This window comes from Chrysochloris asiatica, unplaced genomic scaffold, assembly GCF_000296735.1.
Source record: "Chrysochloris asiatica unplaced genomic scaffold, ChrAsi1.0 scaffold00042, whole genome shotgun sequence".
NCBI lineage: Eukaryota > Metazoa > Chordata > Mammalia > Afrosoricida > Chrysochloridae > Chrysochloris > Chrysochloris asiatica.
The window spans coordinates 5,632,671-5,650,689 of NW_006408560.1; the positions used below are offsets into that span (position 1 = coordinate 5,632,671).

An 18,019-nucleotide genomic window follows, 5' to 3' on the forward strand; every position below is an offset into this window, starting at 1 on the left:
AGCTGTTTACCACCTGAGAGCACATGAAGGATTTATTCCAAAGGGATTGAGGTACCGGATAAGATTTAGTGAGAGGACACAGAAGCATTTAGAAGAAACAAATCTTCAAAGTGTGTGGAGGGGCCCAAGAGTACCACCCGGTGCTTTAGTATACCTTTCTCCTTAATTCTCACAGTAGGGTAGATTATTTCATAACAATTAACAAATAAAAACAATTTTAAAAACAAAACAAAAACAGTTGCCATTGAGTTGACTCTGACTTGGGGTCAGAGTAAAACTGTGCACCATAAGTTTACAAGGCTGTGATCTTCTGACAAGAGATTGCCAGGCCTTCCTTCCAAGGCACCTCTGGGTAGGTTGACACTGTCAACCTTTCAGTTAGTAATTGGGAACTTAACCATATACACCACCCAGGGACATCTTTTACAATTACAGTTACCATTTATTGAGCACTTACTACAGATACTCTCACTTTACTTGAACTTACCTCATTTAGTTCTCACAACTCAAATAGGTTTAAGATGACAAAGTCAAAATTTAGAGAAAGTAAATTTGTTTAAGGTTAAGCAGTTTTCAGGTGATCACAATTTAAACCCAAACGTGTCTTCATTCTTAACCACTGTCCCACGCCACCTCTTGTTATCTGAGGTTCAGGAAGGTTATAATTTGTCCAAGGCCATGTACAAAATAAATGGCAGACTTCCCAAACTATGCACTTTATACTGTATGGTCACTTAAGTAAGGATAGCAGGAGGCTGAAGCACATCTCCAATGGGGCCACAGAAAACGTCTCAAATACTTCATAACTTGACTTTCCAGCGACTCCACTGTATAAGGTTTCAGGTGAATCAAGAATCTATTGCTCACTGTTCTTAAACAGTCCAAGTCCTAAGTAACTCAAACTGAGCCAGAAGTCTTTTGACACTGAATTTTATTTGTTTTGACAATCTGATATACTATCCACCCTGCTTGGAAAACGGAGACAATGCCCATGAGGGTGGCTCTCTGCAGAAGGTCAGGGACGTGCCAAAATAAACACTGTGGCCAGGCCTCAAGGACAGCCGTGGGGGACAAGTTCTGTGGTTACTAGTCAACTGCCCAATTAGAACTCCTCGCTTCCCACCTCTGAATGGGTGCTGGTTCTTCAAATGGCTGTCAAAGCTGCTCTCTAGAGACATTTAAATAAATGACTTTGTATTCAATGTCTTGATTACAAGGAAATATAAGTCACGCAGTTGTAGATGAGAATCCATTTCCTTTTCTGGCCATGATCAAACAATGAGACTGAGAAATGGGGTGAGGTGGGGTGGGGTGGGATGGGGTAGGGGGCGTAGAGTCCACAAATAGATATTAACTTGGGAATTTCCAGTAAACATCAGCAAGGGCTGGCAAATGGATTCCACCAGAGAGGCCCTACAAAGTGTGGTATAACTGGCATTGCCTTAGAAACATCCTCTAAGGAGTCCTGGTGTAGTGCTGCAGGATAAAGTGCTGGACTGCAAGGTCAATTTGAACTGCATTGTTGGTGGTTCAAACCCACCATCTGCTCCTCAAATGCAGGGTTACTATGGGTTGGTAACCGACTGGACGCCACTTAACAACATGTGTGCTATACAACCAGTGCAGAGCAAGTAAAGGTTTGTTTCCCGGAGATCTCATTTTGGCTTCCTCCTTAACACAGACCCCACTTGTTGTGATCTCTAGGGACTGCTGTTCCCCAAAGCTGGTAAGGTGGCAGGGTTTCCCATATCAATCAACAATCCTCATCTCTATTTCTGGTTTCTGTAAGGAGGACCCCCAAAGAGGGTTTATGAAAGGGGGAAGGTGGGGGAAATTGAGAAAAGTGGAGAAAACCCTGCCTGGGATATCCATTCTTCTCTGTTATTCCAGCTCTAGCCATTTGGGGGCAGCCCAAATCAGGCACTTGGCCCTGGCTCTGCTCCCAGGGAAGACTGCTGGCAAAGGCGCCGCTGCCCAACAAGCCTGGGGCAGCTGTTTCACTAGTACCTGAGGGCGGGTGAGTGCACCAAGTCTCAGGTTTCAGGGAGCTGCCAGTTGCCTGTCTAAAGACTTCTCTGTTCCTTGAAATTGTACAGAATGTCTCTTGTGGCTTTTTTCCCTCCCTTTTTTCCTGTTGACTCTCCCCATCTGGCTCTCTGAATCACCAGACTCTACAGAAAAGCAGCAGATGTTGACTTTACTTCTTTCCAGCCAACTGTCAGCTCCCTCCTATGGAGTGAGGGCAGGCAGGAAGGTGAGAGGGCGGGGACTGGAGGAAGATAATGTCCTGCCTTTCCAATTTGTGAGGCAGGACATAGAAGGAATCTCAAAGGCTTGGGGACCTAAGCAAAAACTTCTTGATCTCCTGGGTCTAGGGACAAACAAGGCTCCAAACAAAGGTCTCCATGTTGACTATGGAGCCAGCCCTGAGGAGAAGGGAAACAGGGGTGGGGCTGCTGGCAGTTTGGATGCCAGCCCTTGCTGAGGTAAAGTGTCATCTTTTGCCAACAGCATCCCCCAAGACTGAAAAGTCAGATCAGGCTACAGATTTGGTGAAAGGGACCAGAGGCTCAATTTTTTGTCCTATCTGGGCCCCCACACTTTTATACAAGTCTTTTGGAGAAGCTGCCAGGGAAGGCTTTCTAAAGGCAGCTTCTACATTCATTGCTCCAACTTCTCTTCTCTTTTCTCTTCCTCAGGGATTTTCTTACGGGCAAAGAAACCAAGCTGTAGAGGAAAAGATAAGAGTCATCACAAAACGTCCTAACTGGGGACCTTGGCAATAGTCCTCAGACTTATCTGAAGTCTGTACTTTGTTCTGTTTCCAAAAAATGGGATTAAAATTTATTTTATTCAATTTAGTTTAATTCAACCAACATTTGTGGAATACAGTAAAGGAGATTCAGGCTTAACAACCACAGCCTACTCAGCTGCTCAGCATTAGTCCTATTCTCCCGGTTCAAAGACCCTTCAACTCGAGGGCACCATACTACCCACTAGAGCAATGCTTACCTTCCAAAGGCAGAAGACAAGAAGGGCAAGCAGGATCAGACCACCCAAGACACTGCCGATGAGGATCCACAGGGAGATGAGAACAGGGTGGGTCTGAATTACCTCCAGGAGGCTCTGTATAAGGAGAAAAGCTGTTTTTTACATGCAGCCTTTATTTAGTCCAATTAGCCTCATCCAGAGCCCAAACAGAAGTAATAATCATCAGTTTACATTTAAAGAAAAGACACTGTAGCAAGGATGAAGGCTGTGGAACCCCAACATCCTGGTTTACCATTCCTGACTCATTGACTGCTGCCTATGTGATGTTTCTGTTCTGAAAAGGCCCAGGGGCACCCTTGACCCCACACCCACCCTCACTGTTTTCATCACTTTTCAACCAAGCCCCCAGCTCCACCTCGCTCCAGCGGGAGGCTTCAGTCAGCTGTAGGACACTGCCCTCCTCAGTTCCCATCTTGAAGGTGCTGACCACTGTCAGAGACTTGAACTTGGCCTGCAGAACAAGTGGATGGGAAGGCATCTGAAGTGAGTCATTGTCAGGAAAAGAGAGAGAGGGTAACAGAGGAGGGCCAAGGTGATAACAGAAGGGTAATAAATGGGGTCCTTCCTTCATATATACAGTTAGCTCTGTCTGAAATATAGTCCACTCCTCTTTCCTTTAGCTAACCTCTACCTCTCCTTCAGGTTGAGGTTTAGATGCCATCCCTTCTAGAAAGAAAGTAGGCAAGTATTTCCTCCCAATCCTTACCACCCTGGATCAGATTATAATATGTTTAGTGCTCTGTCTTGCACCACAGAACTATTGAGGGCAAGGGCTGTGTCTTATTAATTTTTGTGATTCTAGTGCCTGGTGCTGGGCATAATCTCAAGTATACAGTTGTTCCTCAGTAAGTCTTTGTTGAAAGAATGAATAAAATCAAAACCGAATCCACTGCTGTCGAGTTGATTCCAACTCAGAGCTCTTGGACAGTGTAGCACTGCCCCCCAGGGTTCCCAAGGCAGTGATCTTTCCACAAGCAGAATGCCACATCTTCCTTCCACGGAGTGGCTGGTGAGTTCAAACTGCTGACATTTTGGTTAGCAGCTGAGCACTTAACCCCTGTGCCACCAGGCCCCTGGAAAGAGTGAATACAGGTATCCCTTGTTTTATTGTGCTTCATTTTATTGTACTTTAAAGATACTGCGTTTTTTTACAAATTGAAAGTTTGTGGCATCCCTGCATCCAGTAAGTCTATAGGCACCATTTTTCCAAGAGCATGTGTTCATGTTACGTGTCTCTGTCAGATTTTGGTAATTCTCACAATATTTCAAACTGTTTTGTAATGCTATTGCACTCTTAATAGACTACAGTATAGTGTAAACATGGAGTCCTGGTGTGGCACTGTAGGATAAGCACTGGACTGCTAACCAGTCAGAGGTTCAAACCCACCAGTCACTCCTTAGAAACCCTATACATGGTTGCTATAAGTCAGAACTGGCTTGACAACTCTTCAGAGTAATAATATTAAACATAACTATAGTTTACACATAACTTTTATATGCACTGGGAAACCAAAAATTCATGTGACTTGCTTTATTGTGGTGGTCCAGAACAAAACCGGCAATATCTCTGAGGTATGCCTATAGTTGGATGAAAGAACACCAAGGAGGGATTATAGAGAAAACCAAACATGGAGAGAGGTGGTCTGCCAGATTTAACATTTCTAAACATATGCCTACATTCCAGGGATCTTGTGTTGTTTAAAGTAGGTTGTATATGAAAAGGTATAACATAGCGCTAAATTGTTATTGTTAAATACTGTTGAGTTGGTTCTGACTCATAATGGTCCCGTATAGGGTTTTCCAAGGAGCAGCAGCTAGTGGGTTTGAACTGCTGATTTTGCAGTTAGCAGACCAGTGTTTACCCTACAGTGTCACACCAGGACTCCTCCTAGCATTAAATACATGTAAGTATCATAATCAAGATGTCATTTCTCTATGAAGGAACTCACTCCTAAGATCAATTATATCTTCCTAACTTTAGAAATGTTTCATAATCCAGATCCCTCTGAACTATGTAATCATGACTCACCAATACAAATTCTACATGTAATATCAATCATTTATTGATTCACTTAACCAAAATATATTAGGCACCTACAATGAGTTAGCGGGAGAAAGATGAGGCTTTCTGCTTCTGCAAACATTTAAAGCTTTGGAAACACTATACAGGCTCGCTCTGAGTTGGAACTGACTTGGCAGCTCTTAACAACAGTGATTTAGACATGCTAACTGGTGGTGTTAAAAATACCTTTTACACAATAGGCACTTATTTCATAGATTATTAATTGATTGAATTTAGGTAGTTGGTCAAAGTTAACTGATTATTAACATAATGCTAAGGGATGGTAAATGAGAAAAATGCAAGCATAATAATTAGCCAAATGCCCACATCATGATTTCACTCGCTTTTCACAATACCTGCATGAAGTATTATTACCACCCCCATTTTAGAGATGAGGAAATAAAGAGTATGGAGAAATCAAATAACTTGTTCAAGGTCACATAGCTAAAAAGAGGCAAAGCTAGAACTTGACCATAGGTCTGTCTACCTCCAAAGCTTATGCTAAAGTTCTAGATAGAAGCCGAGGGGAGACTAGTAGAAAGGCAACGGCTTACTCTCCGGAAAAATTCATTGTGAATCAGCCTCAGTAGTCCAACAGACACCTCAGTGCCCTTTGCCAGCCGTCCAAGGTGACATCTCACAACCTGACACCTGGTATTGCTCTCATTCTATCAGGAAAGAGAGAAATCAAGACTATGGGCTAGAAAGATCCCTTCCCTGCCCCATTCTTCTGTCTTCAGGCTCTCCTGGCTCCACTGCCCACTCCAGCATGCCCACTCTGGACTCTCTCCTACTTATAACTCCTACCAGTCTGCTTGTGTGCTGAAGCTCCTCTGGGTGGACAGGGGTTCCCGGGGGCTCAGTCAAGTTCTGCACTGTGCAGCTTGCCTAAAGGAAAATCCAATGTAAACAACCTTCCTGATGGTGAGAGGCCAGCTACCCCTGTTGGAGTGGGAACATACCACCCACATTCTTGTCCTTCTTCCCTGGATAATCCCTTCTTTCTTCATAAAGGGTCACCTATGAGGGGGCTTCCAAAGATTCATGGAAAAATTCCCATATCTCTTCATTCTAATTTTCCACAAACTTTTTGAAGTGCCCCCATATTTAAAAAGAGAGCCCCCCAGGGAACCCACCCAATGGGGAGTTGTCATGTGTAGAAGTCCAGCTTTGAGAAGCCCATCAGCTCAAGTGGCAGGGTCCCACCCAACCCTAGTCCAGACTCACATTGTTGGTGATAACTTGAGACAATGACAGGAAGTAACTGCCCCCATGGGCCACAGCTGGAAGGAGGGCTGAGATGATGAGGCCACTGACCTCATAGCAGCCAAGGTTCTGCACCTAAGAGGAGGAGGGGGCAGTGGGAGGAGGTGGGAGACAAAAGAAGACTTTTCCCACCTGTCGCCTTTCACCCAGACAGCATTGAGATTCAAAAAACACTCTCTCCCCATCCTTTTCCACACAGCTTTTACTCTTCCCCCTACTCTCCCCTTGCTTATGCCAGAGCCCCCTCCAACTTCTCACCCTGAGAGTGGTTTTGAATTCAGGGCCAGGACCCATTGGGAAAGCCCCGTATGGGTGAACCTCATAGCGGTGCAGGGTGGACTCACTGCGTAGACACCAAGTCAGAAATGACACGGTCACAGTCATGACTCACACACAGGGGCACATGGTCAGCACACAGGCATGGATTTGCAGGAAGCGGGCCAGCACATGGATGAAGTGGGGGCGCATGGAGAAGATAGAGATGGGACATGATATGAACTTTATGGCCGCACCCTACTCCTCTCCCTCCAGGTCCAATCTCCAGATGGTAAACAGCACCCTATTCCTAAGGAGAGGAAGATACTTAAAGAAAACGTGCCACAGGAGTGGGACTGAGGACAAAGAAATGGAGCAACCCCAAGCATTTGGAGCAAGTGGAGGGAGAAGGAAGAAACATAAAGGATAGGAGTTGGGTCAAAACTGGAGTTCCTGCTGGGAGTGGCAACATACCTAGAGAACAGAAGGTGAGGCTCATATTGGATATAGGCTGAGGCCAGGGCTGTATTATCCTGAAGGGTCCCGTTTGTCTCCAGGCTATTGCTGTAGGGTGAGGGGAGAGGCTCACATCCCAGCCCTCCTCAGACACTCCTCTCTGGTAGCAGTGGGCTGGGAAGAAACTCTCTTTATTCTCACCTGGTGGCCATCAACCTAACAAGGACCTGGCTCAGAAGGGCAGAACAGCTGAACTCAAATTCTAGCAGAAGAGTCACCTGGAGACAGGGGGCATAGGGTCATGGGATAACTACAGAGGGAAAGGAGCTCTGCGCGCCCCTTCCCTGAACTCCCAGGTCCCAGTCCCTGTTGTCCCAGAGCCCCTTTCTCATCCTGAATCCTAACTCACCTTGGCCCCAGTCTGGAAGACAGGGTGCCCCACACTGCAAAGCCGGGCATGAGATGAAGGGGCTGCACATTCCACCTTCACTGGGCTGTCCCTCTGAGGACAGAGGAATGGCGGTGGAGGCTGGAGCTGGAGCTGTTGTCATCTGGCTCCCCCAAACACAATCTCCAAACTTTGAGGCTTTCTCCAGAGGACCTTAGGGCCAGAGGCCAACCCCCTAATCTTCTTCCTCCTCCTTCTTCCCCTCCACTCAACACCCTCCCCCCCTACAAAGGCACCTGAGGAGTAAGACTGGTAAGGTGGAGGTTTCTGGAGAAACTGAGACGAAGGCTAGTGTTGTAGGCATTTTCCTTTCTGTTCTCCAAAGTTGCTGACACTAGAACTTTCCGTCGACCACCTCGGACCACGAATGGGGCCTTCCTAGGAGTGGTGAAGGGAAAGCCCAGTAGTTGAAAGCCTCATATCTATTATTGTGAGTAAGAGCTAATCCCCCAGCTCCCTTCAAGTCCCTTTTGATCTGTCTCAGATCACCCTGGTTTGGCCAGTTCATGTCCATCCCACCTGGAGCCTCTGATGTCCATATTAGCTTGAAGGACCAGGTCTGTGACACATTCATTGTCAGGCCCACAATCCTTAGAGAAGGGTACCTGGAGGAGAGAGAAGAGGCTGAAGGCTAGATGAAAGAACAGGAGAAAGAATGGAATGGGAGGAAAAAGTAAAGAGAGGGTGGATACAGTTTGATTAGAGGGGTTCCGGGGTCAGGTTTCACTGTTGTCTCAAGTCTCCTCCCTCCCCAGGTCTCTTGAATTCATGGGGAATAGCAGAGCCAAGACCCAGGGGCTAGGTAAGGCTTGGCACTGCTGACCAGCTTTTGGATGAAGGTAGGTGAGCCCTGATCCAGCACAGGCCCTGGTTTTGTGGTGTTGTCCAAGGTAAAGGTCACAGTCAAGGCTACTGGTCGGAGATAATCGGATGCATCCTGAGGAAAAAGAGTGACCCTGTGTAGGGTTTCCAAGGTTGCAGGAGTAGAAAGCCTCATCTTTCTCCTGTGGAGTGGTTGTGGGCTCGAACCACCAACCTTGTGATAGCATTCCAGTACTTATTCTACAGAGCTATAGTGCTTCCCTGTGATAACCATGTTGTTACATGCTGTCAAATCAGTTCTGATTCATAGCAACCCTGCATAGGGTTTCTGAGGAGCAGGTTGGTGGATGTGAACTGCTGACCTTATGGTTAGCAGTACAATACTTATCCTACAGCACCACACCAGGACTACTGTTGCTGTTAGATGCCATTGAGTCTGTTCTGATTCATAGTATCCCTGTATAGTGTTTCCAAGGAGCGAATGGTGGATTTGAACCATCTACCTCATGGTTAGCAGTCCAGTGCTTATTCTACAGTGGCACACCAGGACTATAATGATATTGAGTACTTTCTGAGTTCTGGGCATTATCCTAAGGTTTTATCAATACTATTAAATAGAATCCTGAAATAATGCTATAGGATTAGTACTGGACTGCTAACCACAAGGTCGGTGGTTCAAACCCACCAGCCACTCCTTGAAAACCCTATACAGGCTTGCTCTGAGTGAGAATTGACTTGACAGCACTTAATAACAACAGTAACATTAAATGTAATTCTAATAATCTCCTACGGGCTAATTATTATCACCACCTCCCTTTGCAGACATGCAAACTGAGGTCTGAAGTTTAAGTGACTTGCTAGAGCTGGGAGTCAAGCCCAGATCATCCTGACTCCAAAGTCTGAACTCTCTCCATTTTTCTGGCTTAAGTTTTCATGCTGATCCAGCTGAAATTCTTCCTCTGCTTCAGCCTTCCCCTCACTCCTGGGCCCTGTGGCAAAGCAGTTCCTGGCCCCTTCTTACCAGTACATGGAAGTGTAGCTGCTCACAAGTGACATTCCCCACACTGAGCCAGAGCCTCCGAGGGGAGAGCCTCTGACCAGAGGAATCAAATGCTGCGCGTGCCCCAGCAGTCCACTCATCCAGTGATGCTGTGAACCGCAAATCTAAACGAAGGAGGCAAGATGATGGTGGAGAGAGGCCCAGAGACCATGGCAGGCAAGGGGTCAAGGACTGGCTAAGATTAAGTGTGGCCACTCACAGAATTGGCGATCCCAGCGGCCAGGAGTGCGGGAGTTCACTTGGAAGCAAAGAGCTGCAGTCAGGCAGGCTGCCTCCTGGCCTCGACGTCTGCAGTCCCGCTGAACCACGCTGACAGTTGGTGGGGTCACTGTCAGTGAAGGGACCAGGCGGATAATAGGCCGAGAGCTGGGGACGGGTGGGAAAGAGATTTCTAGAAGTACAAGGGCAACCCCAGTGTTTGGCTTCCCCTGGTCAAAGGAGAGGATGATGCACTCACCACTTTAAACTCCACCCCAGGGGCATCCACCCGTGAACCTCTTGATAGAATAGAATGGCTGACATTTAATAAGCACTTAACCAAATGCACCTGATATATAGCCAGTCTCTGTCTGTCAGTGGAGGCTAGGGTGTTGCTAGAGTGCTGAACAGACTAGGAAGAGAGACTAGGAAGAAAGTCCTAGTGATCTACTTCTGAAAATCAGCCAGTGAAAACCCTGTGATTCACAATGGTCCAGTCGACAAGTGATCCCAGAGTGTGGGGTTCCACTAGGTATGAGGTCACCATGAGAGGGGCCAACTCAACAGCAGCTAACAACAATGTGCTGGAGACTGTTAAAATCTTGATGTGGTTATTTCATTTAATCCTCACAACAAGCCTCTAAAGTGGTGGTGGTATGATGCAGAGTCATTTCTGATTCGTAGAGATTCTGTGTAGGGTTTCTGAAGCTGTAAATTCTTACGGAAGCGGTAAGCCTCATCTTTCTCCTGTGGAGTAGCTGGTGGGCTCGAACTGCTGACATGTAGTTAACAGCCTAACATATAATCTGCTATGCCACCAGGGCTCCTTAGCCTCTAAGGTAATTATTATCATTATTATTTCTCATTTTATAAACAAAGGAATGGAGGCACAGAGAGCTTAAATTGACAAAATAATCCATACCTTATGTGGTGCTGTCAGATCAGCACTGGACTGAGAACCGTAAGGTTGGCGGTTCAAATCCATCAGTCATTCCTCGAAACCCTATACAGGCTCGCTATGAGTCAAAACCAACTTGACAGCACTTAACAGAACAAGTAAAAGTCTGTGATGCCAAATCTCTTGCTTTTAGCAGCTCTGCTCTGCCACTCAGTGCTACCTGAGCTGGGACCTCACCTGAGCAGGATGGCTGCGCCCTGGGCACCCACAGCGACATCTACCAAATCATCTCCATCCAGATCTAGCCGGCCATCCACACTTCGGCCAAAGTAGCTGAGGGCTTGTGGCATGGAAACAGCAGCAATCCTCTGAAAGGAAGAGAGGGGAGACTGAGGCAGGGACTTATATCCCTGGTTTCCCAGACCTCCCACCTAGCTCTCTCCAATCCTCTCATCAGTCTTGGGCATAAGAGATCTTGCCTGTGTTTAGGGGTCTCTAACTTGGTATCCTATCCCACTTCCTCACCTTTTTGCCTACCTATTAAAAGCACTTGCCTAGTGCTGGTCTCAAGTCAAAGGGAAATTGACAAAGAGCACCCTTCCCCTTCCCTTCCTACCACCATGCCCCTGCCTGCTCTGGGCACTACTGACCTGTGCAGGACGAGACCTGACTCCACTCTGGGTCCCATGGTACAGGTACAGTGCACCCTGGTGCCCATCCTCCAGGGGTGCCCCTACAGCCACATCAGCAAAGCCATCTTGGTTCAGGTCAGGAAGAGCCCCCATGGCAAAGCCAAACCGAGCATCCTGAGGGGGTTCTGGCTGAAGTATTTTCTGGAACATCAGTAAGGGCTGCTGGTGGAGGTGAGGGGAGAATAGAAGATGTTGCTTGACAACCCTCTCAGCCAGCCCTCAAATGCCGGTATCTTTTCCCCCTCTCCCATGCCACAAGTTCTAGGAAGTGCTAGAAAGCCTCACCTGACCCACCAGATACACATAAACACGTCCTGTCTCCTTGTTCAGGGGTCCCAGGAACATGGGAGCAGCAACAAGTAACACATCAGTTGTTCCATCCCCATCTGTATCTAAGGGGCAGAGCTCACTGCCAAAGTAGGAGCCAATCTGGTGAGCGGTGGGCCATGGAGAGCACAAAGAAAAGGGAAGATTGACTGTGGACAAGTGGACTGGGTGGGAAGCACTCGCCAGCCTGCCAATCTGGTCCTCACACTGCTGACAGGCTATGCCAACCAGAATTCAGCACATACTTCTCCAGGTCCCTCTCTTGCCCCTTCACTCTCTTCTCCCACTGCCTGGAAGTCCCTCAGGAATCCAAGGGTCCCACCTCCCTCGGATGCCCTACCTGCTCCCCCAGGAGGCTCTGGGCAACCCTCAAAGTCCCATCTTTCTTAAACTGGAAAGCGATGACCTTTCCTCGATGTTGAAATCGAGGAGCTCCTGAGATAAACAGGCGGTGCCCACCTTTCAAAAGCATGGAGGAAACGGAGTAACCTAGATGTGGGCAAGGAACGAGGGGTGAAAGGGAAAAAAGATGGTGTCAGACTAGGAGGGTTACCTAACGGCGTGGAGGAGGTCCCAGGGAAAGTAACAGGAGGTCAGTGAGAAACAGGAATTGCATGAGTAAAGAGGGAGTACCTCAAACTTCCCATACCCCACACCCTCAATTCTCTGCAACTCTTTGCTACTCACCCAGGTAGGCTGCATGGTTCTGCAATGCAGGGGGGAATTCATCTTCCAGGGCCGTTAGTGGAGGGAAAAGGCGGTGCCCTTCTTCAAGCCATAGAACTGATCCCCCCCAGTCATAGGCCCCCACCATCCCAAAGAGAATCCCATCCTGTGGGACCGAACCAGATGGGGTTACTGAGAAGACAGTAGGGAATGAAGGGGAAAAATTCTCTAGGGGTGAGAGCGTCCCTGAGGGTATGATGGGGTCAGCTGGAGAGGCAAGGGAGGGGGTTAAAAGAGGAATCTGGAAGGGTTTAGGGCTAAAGTTGTCTGGTTCAGAGGCTGGAAGGGGTCAGAGGTTGGGAAGGGTCATGGAGGGGGTCATAGCCTGCCCAACCTTCAGTCGATGAGTGGAGAAACCAATCTGAGACATTTCCAGCCCAAAGGAGCTTTCATTCTCTCCATGGGACCCTTGGACATGAGACAATATCAAGGCAATATCAGGGAAAACAGTTCTTTCTTTGACTTACTGAGTTCATTCCAGAACTCCCCCAGCCCTAGCCTTCATTTCTCCAGGATAGTAACTACCCTCAAGGCCAAAAATCCGGTCTCCTAGGGCATCAACAATGTCAGTTAATGCCGCCTCATCGGTGACATTGAAGAAGAATCGCTCCTCGGGATCACTGGCAATAGTTCGGATTTCCCGCAAGAAAGAGCTGGGGTCTCTCTGCCGCCTGAGGTAGTGACCAAGGACCTGTGATTAGGAGACCAGAGTGGAGTCTGTTAGCAGTGTAGCGTCAGAGCTTGGATAGCACGTAGTCAGTTCAAGTAAAAGGAGGGCAATACACATGACTGGAACCTGGGAAGTTGTCAATGCCCCTAGTTTCCTCAAGTTCCCAATCCTCACCAAATCCTCCTGGGCCTGAGGTGATTCTCACCGCAATCCCATAGCGTGTCACTCTTCCAGCCTCACAGGCTTGCAGTGCTGCGGGAAGCTCCTCCCCATCATGGGATTCTCCATCGGTGACTACCACCAGGAGTCTGGCTGCCTCTGGTCGGCCTCCACGGGACTCACTGAACCCTTCTGTGCTAAGAAGAGAGAGAAAGGAGTGAGATGTGGTCAGACCTATGCAGACGCACACACAAAGGATTTAAGAACACTGTCAGCAGTTCACTGAGGTCAGGTACCTTGTCTTTTTGTCCATCCTCCTGACATCATCTAGCATGGAGACTGACACATAGTAAGAGCTCAAGTGTCATAAAAATACATACAGCAGCATATTCTCAATGCAAATAAGCATAAAGTTCATTCATTCAATAATTCACAAATATTACATTTAGGAATAGAAATATCAAGAGAAAATAGAAGAAGAATGATCAGGTCAAATAAGACTTTCCTGACCTGACCATTCTCTTTTAGTCCCAGAGATGAGTTTTGACTCATGTTTGGAAAGTGGATCAGGACATAAGTCAATGGACAACCTCAAGGTTGGAGTTGAGGGATAGAGAAGGTTAGTTCTGTCTGAGGAGATAAATATGGAGAGACAGAGATACAGACATTTTGTAGATGCACAGTGACAGGAAGTGCAATGGCTGTTAACTTAGCCTTCTGCCACAAACCACTAGTGTATACACAAAAACAAGCATGCAAAACATCTTAGGGTGGACACACTGCACCCAAACCCTTCCCTTAGCACTTGTAGACCTTCATCACTCAGGCCTCTCACATTCCCCTTCATGATGCCTTACCAGGCCACCATTATTGCTTGGGCCGTCTTTGTTTCTCGTCCCTCCCGCCGACTCAGGTTCCTTGCTGCTCTCACTACTTCTTCTTTGGTTCGGAAATCTCCCAGGGACCACTCATGCACAGGGCTCTCCCCATACTGTACCAGTCCCACCTGAGAAGAAAGGATTTGTCAAATGGAATGTAAGTATGTATGGTGGGAGTGGGGAGAAAGTAGGTGAAAGAGGGGAGTTGAACTGGACACTACAAGAAGACACCAACCATGTTTAACTCCTTTCTCTCACCTCCCAAGCCCATCCATACCACCTTCTCTCACTTGTATCTGCTCCGGGTCAATAAACAGCCTTCCGACCAGTCTTCGTAGAAAAGTCTGAACCTCAAACCAAGGGTAGATGCTGTTGGAACCATCCAAGACAATGACAACATCCATGTATGTGGGGCAGCCTAGGAAAACGGATACAGCAATTGGGGAAGAGATGGGTAGATGGGCATTGGGCATGGGGAAGGCAAAGTGAAAACATGACATTCAGTTCAAACATTAAATGAGCATTTTTATGCGTAAGGAAGGTACTGTGCTAAGTTCTGGGTCAGCTAAGAAATAAATGAAAAGAGGATACAGGCATATATATAATCCACTAAAAAAAGCAGAAGGAATTGAGTTCTGGATAGGAACACAGCACTTTTCTGTGTTATGGAAGAACCAGAGGATCAATTCTGGTGGTGGGGAATCAAGGGATGCAGCAACTGACAAGATATTGAAGGCAGAGCTGTCTGAGTTGGGGAGAATATAAGGAAAGTATGTACACAGAGAACACTTTAAACAAAGAGAAATGGAGATGTGAAAAAAGATGATACAACAGTTAGGTGAATGCTGTGACCCCATGTACAGAGTGTGTGGAGAGATGCACTGAAAGATGAGTTTTTGGAGTTGGTTAGATCAGTTCATGGAGACTTGATGTCCTGGTAAGGAGTTTGAGTCCTGTTAAGAAACTAGGCGCTTTTGCAGAGCACATCAGGTAGCAATGAGAATAGTTATGCAGGTGCTCTGCCAGGCTCCATACCCTTTAACCCCATATTTTTCCCACCCTGCACCCCTTCCTGGGAACTGAGTCCTCATGTCCTTCCATGGCTTACGTTGGGCTGTGGGTGCCAGACTTCCCTGGGGCTGGAATGAAGCATCTACACGGGTACATATCCCAGAGCTGAAGACAGAGGAGCCACACGCACGAGACCAGAGAGGAGCACAGGCCTTGGGGGTGGATGGGAGGGAAGTTATTCTCAGGCTTGGGAGGAATGCTTCCAACCAAAGCAGTTCCTGAGACCACTCCTTGAGATTCCTTTCCTAGCTTTCTAAGGTGTTAACTTCCTGGCCCACTTTCCATAGACTAGTTTCCCTTGCCTGCCATAACTGCTCTTTGGTCTGTCCTGAACCTTTAGTTCTCGCCACTGCTCTTTCATTGGCTCACCATGAATCCCCCATCATCATTGGTCTCTAGTAGAGACATCCCCAGGTGCATATTCACAGCAGGATGGGATGAATTTCCCAGAGGATAGTCACCTGGTTGGGTTGGGAAGAAAATTAGATCAGAGGGTCACAGATGGAGTGCTTAAGTTCAGATGATTATAGAAGAGGATGAGAGAGAAAGGAATGGAGAGGATCAAAAACAAGGAGGATGGTGCTGGTTATGGGCGTACAGAAGCAGAGACATAAGGGGTCAAAGCTATCAGGGTATTGAGCTTAAGGGTTGAGAATTTAAAAAATCAGGTATCTTCTTACCCAAGTGGCCTTTGACACATGGGGTGTTGGGGGGTTCCCCCACAGGGCAGCGATAAACATCCCCTCTCCGGTCACCTGAAGGCCCATCCCAAGGGGCGCCCACCAGCATCCTGGGAGGAGGATGTGAATGTAAGTATAATGTGAGCATGCCCTTCAGGAAGGCTAGAAGGAAAATGTGTGGAACTGGCATGCTGAGAGCCCCAGCTACCTCCAAAAGATCCGGATGAACTCAGTTCCCAATCTACCTTGCCTCCCCTTTACCAGCACCATCATAGTCCCAATTCCATGGCTCTCCGGTTTCCCCCTCACCATCGCTGTCCACCCCCAACATGCTGTAAGACACTGTATCCAAATTCAGCCTCAGGTGGCCCTGGAAAGAGGTGCGGGCGATGTACATCCAGGTTAAAAGGGGAGCAGAAACCTGGAGGGCCAGGATCATAAAGGTTAGCATGAAGTAGTCAGAGAGGCCCATGAGAGCCTAGAGACACAGCCAGAGAGAAGCAGTGAAGAGCACTGGTCCCCCGTCTAGCTGCCTGCTTCTGGCTCCTCAGCTCCCCTGGCTTCTGTCAATGCCATGTTCTCAGAGCCCCAAGCACAGATGATCCCCTTCCTGTGTTTGGGTCCAGATGTCCAACCTATGGCCCTCTGCCATGCTGATGCACAGCTGTGTTTCCACTCCTGCCCTGAAATCTCATTCACAGACAGACAGTCTGGAAGGTCCACTGACTCTTTTCCACATGGTTCCTCCTACACATCCTGCTCCCTCAAGAGAGAGGGGGCCTTTCTGCAGTCCCACTATACCCATTCTTTCCTAACTCTCCCACACCAGGGCCACAGGGAGAACAGGAGAGGGCTAAGGACCACTGTGAGTCTGGGTCTCTCCTCTTTCCATCTCTTCTGGACTGCCAGAGCCACTTACACTCTCCTCTTCCTCCAATGTTTCTGGGAGATGCCAGCCCTGAAAACCTCAGTGGTAATTAAGTGGGTGGGGCCATTTGCCTGCCCACACACACAGTTTGCCATCTTTGCCAAGGGTCCTATCACCCTAAAGTTCCCCACAACCTTCTTCGTTTCTAACTAACCCACTCTCCCAACCACCCCTCTGCCTACCTCCATGGCTTCCCCAACCCTTGGCCCCCTTCTAAAGGGCTCCATCATGTCCTGGCTGATTTTTCCCTCCCCCATTCTTATTCAGAGATGGTATTTTAGGAAACAAAGATTACAGGGCACTGATGAGGAAAAATTCCATACCTCTTGTCCCTCTCAGGGGTTTTTCCCACTGTGTCTTGCTCCTTCCATTCATGCATACCACCCCCCTCCCTTCAGGTCACCCCTCCACCAACAGCTATAGTTCTATCCCAAGCCATGCCCATTTTCAGAGGGTTTTATATGACCCTTTTTGCATCCAGGATACTGGATGGGCCATATGAACAGGCCTGTAGCTCATTGGCTAGACAGAGTTCTAACCGCACCAGTTAGTCAGTTAAGCCTCAGGCCCCAGGGACCACCAGGGGTAAAGGAAATAGGGAGGGGGGTAAGAGGAATGACTAGCCACGTGGAAGGTCATGAGAAGACTTCTTTTCTATCTCTTTACTCCTCCAGGGCTTAGTACAAAGGTTTTAGATAATTGGAAACAAATCCTACTTAACACTTGAGTAACTTCATGCCCCTGCAAGTCTCAATATCTGGTAATATATGTAAGTATGAAAGAGAACACAAGTGTTCATGTGTATATATGCATACATACACAGTCTATAGAAATGCAGAATCAGTGCTAACTCCCACCCTAACTCCCAAAGCATCTCAACCCTAAAGGTCCTACTCCCATACCATCCCATGTATCTTCCATGCCCATCAGAAATCAAGAAGTTAACATCCCTCACCTGTCAGGAACATCAGGGCCAAGGACAGGTGAGGGAGGAGGGGGAGCTCCATGCCTGGGTGCTCTTCTGTCTGTAGAAGTCTTCTGTGACTGTCCCTCTCCTGTTCTGTTTGCTTTACTTTCCCTCCCATCCTGCCCCCTCCCACTGGTAGCTAAAAATAAAGTTGGAAGGAATGGGAGGAGTGATGGTGGGGAGCTGTGGGGAGCCCCAGACCAAGGGAGGAGGATTGAGTGGTTTCAGTCTATTTCTCTGTCTTGGTGCTGCCCCCTGGAGGCCTCATCTCAAAATACAAACAGAACATGCTTTTGACCATTTAGGTTGTTTTTCTGTTCCTTTAAAAAAAAAAAAAAAAATCCCTTGTTTTCAGCTCAGTGATTTTCTCAGGTTTAGAACATAACCTTATTTATAAGGAGCTCT

The 18,019-nt window shown here is 47.6% G+C and overlaps 1 protein-coding gene across 3 annotated transcripts; it reads right to left on the reverse strand.

Moving 5' to 3' along the window:
- Positions 1-1,602: 1,602 nt before the first annotated feature.
- Positions 1,603-17,720, reverse strand: ITGA10 (integrin, alpha 10). Of its 3 annotated transcripts, XM_006861327.1 has the most exons (30): positions 17,603-17,720; positions 16,029-16,140; positions 15,720-15,829; positions 15,409-15,500; positions 15,077-15,191; positions 14,259-14,386; positions 13,948-14,096; positions 13,137-13,287; positions 12,787-12,952; positions 12,596-12,669; positions 12,223-12,367; positions 11,876-12,024; positions 11,494-11,637; positions 11,167-11,370; positions 10,754-10,884; positions 9,620-9,786; positions 9,382-9,524; positions 8,362-8,475; positions 8,058-8,143; positions 7,775-7,916; positions 7,500-7,592; positions 7,292-7,368; positions 7,109-7,198; positions 6,638-6,722; positions 6,341-6,454; positions 5,921-6,001; positions 5,668-5,781; positions 3,407-3,502; positions 3,013-3,126; positions 1,603-2,727 (listed from the first exon to the last, which is right to left on the reverse strand). In XM_006861327.1, the coding sequence occupies exons 1-30, from the start codon at positions 17,652-17,654 to the stop codon at positions 2,662-2,664; spliced, it is 3,504 nt and encodes a 1,167-aa protein (XP_006861389.1). In that variant the 5' UTR covers positions 17,655-17,720; the 3' UTR covers positions 1,603-2,661. The 3 variants fall into 3 exon arrangements, with proteins under 3 accessions (XP_006861389.1, XP_006861390.1, XP_006861391.1); XM_006861328.1 differs by lacking the exons at positions 15,077-15,191; positions 15,409-15,500; positions 15,720-15,829 and having other exon boundaries at positions 2,413-2,727; positions 17,603-17,659; XM_006861329.1 differs by lacking the exons at positions 15,077-15,191; positions 15,409-15,500; positions 15,720-15,829; positions 16,029-16,140 and having other exon boundaries at positions 2,416-2,727; positions 17,603-17,694.
- Between the last annotated feature and the right edge of the window lie 299 nt (positions 17,721-18,019).